This window comes from Enhydra lutris, unplaced genomic scaffold (assembly GCF_002288905.1).
Source record: "Enhydra lutris kenyoni isolate GAN:26980312 unplaced genomic scaffold, ASM228890v2 scaffoldscaffold24, whole genome shotgun sequence".
Taxonomy (NCBI): domain Eukaryota; kingdom Metazoa; phylum Chordata; class Mammalia; order Carnivora; family Mustelidae; genus Enhydra; species Enhydra lutris.
In genome coordinates, this window is record NW_019154108.1 from 3007189 (window position 1) to 3015373 (window position 8185).

Genomic DNA, 8185 nt, shown 5'->3' on the forward strand with positions numbered 1-8185 from the left:
AGAAGAAGAAGAAGAAGGAGGAGGAGGAGGAGGAGGAGGAGGAGGAGGAGGAGGAGGAGGAGAAGAAGAAGAAGAAGGAGGAGGAGGAGGAGGAGGAGGAGGAGGAGAGAAAGACAAGACAAGACAAAGAAGAAAAAATAGAAGAACAGACAGGAAAAATAGGAAACAAATAGTGAAGACTTAAAGCCATCTAGAGTAATTGTAAATATTCTGAATACCTCCAATGAAAAGGCAGAGACTATCAGACTGGACAAAAACAAGGCTCAGCTATATGCTGCCTATGAGACATCCACTTTAAATGCAGAGCCACAAAGACAATAAAAGTTGAAAGTTGGAAAATGATATAACATAGCAACATTAGTCAAAAGGAAACTAGAGTGGCTAAGTCAATATCAAAAAACATATATAAAAATATACGTATGTTATATATATTTCAGAGCAAAGAATGCATCCAGGGAAAAAGAGGGTAATTTCATAATGATAAAGTTGTCAATTAACTAATAAGACATAACAATCCTAAAATACATATGTCCTTAAAAACAAAAATATATAAAAATTAAAAATCAAAATACATTAAACAAAGATAGAACTGGAGTGGATCTAGGATTACAATCAGAGAATTCAGTACCCCGCTCTCAATAATTCATGATGACCCAGAAAAGTGTTAAGGATATAGTCTTGAACCAACCTGACCTAACTGACATTTATAGCACACTCCACCGATAATGGAAAAATGAACATTCTCAAGGAAAAACAAAATTTGCCAGAATAGACCATATTCGAGCCATAAATCAAGTCTTAAGAAAGCAAAATGTCCTTAATTCATACAAAATATATTCTCTGACCAAAATGGAATTAAATTAGAAATAAACAGAAAAGGATCTGGAAAATTCAAAATATTTGGAAACCAGGTCATCCACTTCTAAATAACCCATTAGTCAGATAAAGAAATAAAAATGGAAATTGAAAGTATTTTGAGCAAAATGAAAATATAATACCTATAAAGAAAACTCCAAATTGAAATGATCTAGCAAACAGTTAAAGGAAGAAACTGTATCAATCCTATTCAAACTCTGACCGAAATGTGAGAAGGACTGAATGTTTGCCAGCTCGTTCAGTGAGGACAGCAAAATTCTGATACCAAAAGCACATAAAGACATTATAAGAAAAACAAAAACTAAACAAAACTACAGACCAGTGTTCCTCAAGAAAACAGGAGCAGAAATTTATAAATAGATGCACATATGTATGGTCAAATGCTTTTTGAAACAAGTTCAAAGGCAGTTAAGCGAAGAAAGAGAAAACATCAGTAAGTAGGGTTGAAAAAATTGGTTATATACATGCAAAAGAAAAGAACTTTGATCTGTATCTTTTACATAATGCAAGAGTTGATTCAAAATGGACCCATAAGATGAAATGTAAAAATCTCAAACTGTGAAACTAAAAGAAGTTTTTGTACCTTGAATTAGGCGCAGATTTTCTTTTTCCTTTTTTTTTTTTTTTTTTTTTTTTTGAGACAGGGGCAGAGGAGAGGGCAGTGGGGAGGGCGAAAAGGAGAGGGCAAGAGAGAATCCTGACCCATCTCAGGGCTCGGTCTCAGGACTCTGAGGTCATGACCTGAGCCAAAATCAAGAGCCAGATGCTTAACTGACTAAGCCACTGAGATGCCCCAAGGACTTCTTAAATACGACACCAAAAGCATGACCTATAATTTGAAAAATGAAAAATTAATCCATTCTAATCTTCAAAAGACACTGTTAAGAGAAGAGATAAGCTGTACACTGGGAGAAGTTATTTGCAAGTTACATATCTGAGAAAAGGCCTGTAGCCAGAATTTAAAAATGCACACTCAAACACAGTAAGAAGAGAGAAACAAATTAAAGTATAGTAAATTTGAATTTGAATTATTTGAATCATTTCACCAAAGAACCACAGATGGCAAGGACACACTCCGAAAGATGTTCAACATTTGGTCATAAAAGACATGTAACTTAAAAACTGCAACGAAACCCCACTCCATACCCATTAGGACATCTCAAATTGAGACGCTGACCCTACCATATGTTATTAAAGATGTGAAGCCACCGAAACTCTCACACATTGCTACAGGGAGTGTGAAATGGTACAACAATTTTGGAAAATAATTTGGCAGTATCCTAAAAAGATAACACACACATACCAAGCGATCCAGTCATTCCATCACTGAGGCCTTACCTAAGAGGAGTGAAAGCAGATATCCACACCAAGACTTGTACACAAATGTTGACAGCACCTTCATCTGGAAAAGCCAAAAACTGGAAACAACCCAGATGTCTACCAGTCAGCAAATGGATTAGCAGATGATGGTACGCACCTACAACGGGGTGGTACTCATCAGTAAAACAGGAAAGAAGTCTTGATCCAGACAACTTGGATGAATCACAACATACTCTTGCTGAGTGAAAAATGCCAAATCGTGGAAGAGTACAAGCTCTGTGAATCCATTTTTATAAAATTAGAAGATGGAAAACACGAACTGGACAGCCGATAACAGAAGGCAGATCTGTGGTTGCCTTTGGATGGGGGTGGACACAGGCAGCAGGTGTGCTGGAGGGAATGAATATGGTTGTGGGCTTCTTTTTTCTTTAATTTTGTATTTATTTGTTACTGCAGTAATATTTTCACTGGCATATACATATATTAAAAACTTAAAATTGTACATTTTAAATAAACTGTAGGTCAGTGAAATCTCTACAGAGCTGTTAGCAAACCAGTGAAATCACTGAAACTCCCCTTCTCCGGGACCAAAAGCATCGGCACCTGAAGTCGTCACGGAGAGCTTCTGGCTTTGCTGCGCGGCCACTTCCTAGGCTCCTCCCAAAACACCTCCAAGTCCGCTCTCCCACCAATGAACACTCCAACTCAGCCACAGCTTCTCCAGTGCGCTGGGTGATGCATTTGATGGCCTAAATGTATTCAATAGGTGCGCAACCGATTAAAATCGTCTGTGTCCTGCATGTGTACTTCACAGAGACATTGTGTGAAGGTTTATGGACCCTGGATCAGTGCAGTCCTAACATTTCATGGGATGAAGGTATTAGCAGGGAGTTAAATGTTCAGAATACTTTAGATCTCCAGAATTGGGAAGGAAGGAGAAACTGGAAATAGCAATGTCATAGAAGGAACGAATGATCACGTAAAAACCTTAAACTCTTCTCCTTAATACAGCGGATACTGAAAGAAAAAGATCCACCATGTGTGAGAAGTCCGGCGATCACTGCCTCCTGACTACTCCCTCTGATATGGAATTCCTACCTAAGGTCTTGCAATGGGACAAAACTAAAATTATCCAGGTAACTCGCTCCCCGCCACTTGATCCTATGACTTTTATTTCATGTGTATTATTACATTGAGTGGCAACTTATTTCAACAGTTTGCGTTTTTAATTAATGTTTTCCATGTTTTTAAAGTCGGCAAAGCCCAGAGTAAGTAACCTGTAGACTCTTTGGCTTCCCAATTTTCATGTCTATGAATAAGAATGATGCCTGTTATTCCTGAATACAGCAATTAATATTATTTTATGTAGTCCTTACAGAATGCAAATGAGGGAAGTGTTTTCTAGTTTCATAGTTCTTTTTGTTTGGTCATTAAATATACACTAAGGATGGGGAACTTCTGGTTATTTAGTAAACTTAATGGAGTCACCAGTTAACAGGCTTTGCAGTAGTATTATGTTTCACTCAACAAACATCCAAATAACCTGCTTTAGATTTTGTTTTAAAAAAAAGTGTTAAAAAAATTTCTAAGCTGAAGTGACAAACTTCAGTGCCAAGTAGATAGTTTTTGCCTTGACCCAACCCTGGGGAAAAACCATGAGGTTCCGTGTACTCCCTCACTTCCTTCAAAGTCCGTGGGCTTATCCATCTGCTTGAGAGGTCACCCTGCTCTGCCGCCTAGGAAAAAAGGAAAAAAACTAAAAATAATAAGATATTTGTGAGGAGAGGTTCTTCACAGATGTTTATCTTTTTAAACAAATTTTGCATCAAACACAGAGAAATAGATGATAAATTATGGAATATCAAGTTAATAGAATATCACGCAGCCATTACAACAAGTAGCATCAAGAATATGTAATAACATGGTATCAGAGTAAGAAACAAGGGGTACCTGGGTGGCTCAGTCAGTCAAGCATCTGCCTCTGGCTCAGGTCATGATCCCAGGGTCCTGGGATTGAGCCCTGCATAGGGCTCCCTGCTCAGCAGGGAGTCTTCTTCTCCCTCATCCTCTCCCTCTGCCCCTGCTCATGCTTTCTCTCTCTCTCTCTCTCTCTTGCTCACTCTCTCAAATAAATAAATCAATGAAATGTTTAAAAAAAGAGTAAGAAATTGGAGAGATATAAATGATTTCTAAAGAATCCAGCTGGTCCTATGGGATTGGTATATTTCTAAAGAGTTACATGTAGATCACATTTTATAGGGAGTCCCTGTCGTTTGATGTAGTCTACTGTCATACCTGGACCTTCACGTGACAGAAACTTCTAGCATGAGTTCTTATTTTCACTAGAAATTGCTCCTTCTACAACTCTTAAATAGACACTAAAATAATTTCATTGAATAAACAAATAGAGAGTTAAAAGAGAATATTCCCCCATTTCAATGTTTTTTTTTTAATTCAACAAATCATATAATGAAATCTGGCTTTCTTAAAGAAGGGCAAACTATTTGTGACACTCAATCCATCTCACCAAGCCTTAGTGACCCTCCTTTAGCTTTCTTCCATAGCATTCCAAGGATACCACCCCTCACCCCTCTGCCCAGTAGGAGGGAGACTGGGGTCCCCCATTTTTACTCAAACCTCAAGTTTGCCCTACTGACCAAAAAGAGCTATGCTCCATCCTTTTAAGAGGGATACAGATAGCTTTCACTGGCAAGACTGGGTACCTTCCATACTTGGGAAAATGATGCGTGTGTGTGTGTGTGTTTATAATATAATATGCAATATATATACATATATTTGTGTAAATGAAAAAATGTGCTTTGTCCATCTTTCTTAACTGAGAGATCCATGCATAATCATGTAATTTGCTATTTTATGGTCCATGGATATTACTCTGACTTTTAAAAAAATTGTTTGAATTATAGTTCTTGTACCTCAGTCATTGACATATGAGCCTTTTTTCTCTCTCCCTGTTTCCTGGTCCTTCTCTGTAAAAAAGCAAAGTCCAGTCCACCCCTTGAATCATCCTGCCTTTCTTTCTTCATACCCTCCTGCATCTTCTAATCATGCTGGTATCAGATCTCAGCAAACTAATTTCCCAAACTAAAGAATCCCACAACAATTTCTAATATCTGAACAGCTGAATTGGTGTCAAATCAATACAGTCGATTTTACAGTTCCTCCTAATTGTAATGCCATGGTTTTTCATTTTTTTTCCTGGCCTGGCCCCAGAGTTGACTTATCTAGATAAAAGTGTTATAGCCACTTTAAAAATCAGAAGAAATAAATAAATCTAATTCCACTTGAATTATAGTCATCTCAATAGCAATACAGTTGTAAAATTCAATTTTTAACATTTTTGAATGGTGGAAGAGGGCCACAACAGCAAAAATGCCTATGGCCTACAAAAATCACTTGGCCCTACCTGGCCTGGGAGCTTCCTCCAGGATGATTGAATTCAGTTGTCTTTCTTCAGTTACGGTAGGTAAGGCGTGAGGTCATGGCTCTCCTTTCTGGTTTCAGAGTGTAGGATTCACCCTGCTGCCATCCTTGCTGACTGACTTTGTGTGGAGTCTCCTCATGAGACTCTCTTCACCTAATAACATAATCGCATTCAGGGCATCCACCATGCTGAAGTTGACCTTGGAATATCACGCACATAAGGTCACCATGGTAAGATCCTCAACAGTGAGTGGAGAAACACAGATTTTATTCTCTAAAGTACTCTTGTTGCCTCTCTTATATGCCTAAACTTCTTTTCCTTTGTGTTTCTTGCTATTGTTCATTATGTTATTAATCTGATGAGGCTTTTTGTGTGTGTGAAGTATTTCAAGCCCACAGAAGAGTTTAGAAAATAATGTCATGAGTGTTTACCTACCAATCATACCAAATCATAATGTCTTGCCAACAACTGCATCAGTTTTTTTTAAGAATACATTAAAAACAGTAAATTGGTACATATATAATTGAAATCCTCTGTGTAACCACTGGGGAAAGTTTTCAAGGACCCTCAGCTCGCTGTAGTACCAGCTGCACAATTTGTGGGGCCAAGCGCAAATGAATGTGGGGCTTCCTGTTCAAAACAGAGGGGGAGAAGTGTCTTTAGATATACAAACATATGAAGAGTTTTTTGCCTTTCCTCCACAGTCTCTTTCACTCTCAATTTGTCATGGCATTTCTATTTTCTATTTAATGTCTTTCTAAGTTAAAAAAAAAAAAAAAAAAGGAAAACCAAAAATTTTAAATAGCACAGACTTTACCATCTTTGTATTGTGCGATGCCAGTGATAGATGTAAATATAACAGCATTTAGCTCAAGAAAATAATGCAATTCACATTTCATAGCTCACATGGGACTATGTGCTCAGGTCACGATCTGGGGCTTGGGAGAGCCAGACTCGCAGAGCTCCTCCCTTGGTGTGAAGACAGCTTGAGATTTTTCCCCTCCTGACCCCGCAGCTCCTCTTCCTGCTCCTATGCGCTCTCTCTGTAAAACTAACTAAATAAAATACTTTAAAAATAAAATAAAATCAGTTATAACGGAAAATTATGCACAGTTAAAATTAGCCCTGAAAAATCCCTAAATTGCACATTTAGTATGTGGGCTTACAATTCTAAGCAAATCTAACACGGCAAATCTTAAGAATTAAAGCAGATCATGATTGCTATCCTGAGTGCCCAGTAACATAGCTGGCTTGTTCTGGGTCATGCTGCGAGGAAAAGGGGGTGAGAAGAGCTCTAAACTCATCGTTCAAAGGTCTATGGAGAAGAGCAGTGTTTAGTGTCCCCCATTTCATGTTCACCTTGGAGCATATGCAGCGTGAGGAATGTCCTGCACTTTTAACACTTTGTTTATTCATTCATTTATTTTCTGCCTATTGCTTGGAGCAGGGGGTTCTGCACAGGTAACTGACTGTGTAGGAGACAACTGCAGTGAGATGTAAATCACCTCGACCAACATTTCCGCTTCTGATCTCTAAGGAATATTTTCAAAACAAAAAGCGAAGTTATCTTGTTGGGTGAAATCTGACATTGAATAAACAGCCATTAATTTGAGACAAATTTCAGGTCTAGCTCATAATCTCCTTCTTCAAGAATTAATAAAAAAGGGAAAAAATAAAATCAATGTAGGGCCTATGAATAGAATTTGCAGCTTTATGTGACTCAGTGTTTACCAGTCTGGGCCATTCTTTGAACACATAGTTCATCCAATCTGTATGTAAATTCAAGTCTTCTTTACTTGTCAGAAAGGTTTTCTGAAGTATACAGTTCCATTGTTATTCTGTTCCATTATTTTGATTTCCTTCTTAAAGGACTTGAATTATACATGTTTTCTTTTTGTCTGTTTTTGCTTTGGGGTTTTTTAAAATTATTTTTGTTAACATATAATGTATTATTTGCCCCAAGGGTACAGGTCTGTGAATCGTCAGGCTTACACACTTCACAGCACTCCCCATATTACATACCTTCCCCAATGTCCGTAACCCAACCACCTTCTCCCTACTCCCCTACCCCCAGCAACCCTCAGTTTGTTTTGTGAGATTAAGTATCTCTTATGGTTTTACTCCCTCCCAATCCCATCTTGTTTCATTTTTTCCTTCGCTCCATCCCAAACCCCTACCCTGCCTCTCAAATTCCTCATATCAGAGAGATCATATAATTGTCTTTCTCTGATTGACTTATTTTGCTCAGCATAATACCCTCTAGTTCCATCCACGTCGTTGCAAATGGCAAGATTTCATTTCTTTTGATGGCTGCATAGTATTCCATTGTGTATATATACCACATCTTCTTTCTCCATTCATCTGTGGATGGACATCTAGGTTCTTTCCATAGTTTGGCTATTGTGGACATTGCTGCTATAAACATTGGGGTGCACGTGTCCCTTCGGATCACTACATTTATATCTTTAGGGTAAATACCCAGTAGTGCGATTGCTGGGTTGTAGGGTAGCTCTATTTTCAACTTTTTGAGGAACCTCCAAACTGTTT

The 8185-nt window shown here is 38.1% G+C and overlaps 1 protein-coding gene across 1 annotated transcript in view; it reads left to right on the forward strand.

The window, feature by feature from the left end:
* LOC111150628 (maestro heat like repeat family member 9) overlaps positions 1-8185 on the forward strand; it is a 158161-nt gene that overhangs the window by 97745 nt on the left and 52231 nt on the right. The window contains exons 9-10 of the mRNA XM_022508117.1: positions 3208-3332; positions 5719-5868. Of these exons, the coding sequence (XP_022363825.1) occupies positions 3208-3332; positions 5719-5868 (275 nt within the window). The remainder of the gene's footprint in view (positions 1-3207; positions 3333-5718; positions 5869-8185) is intronic.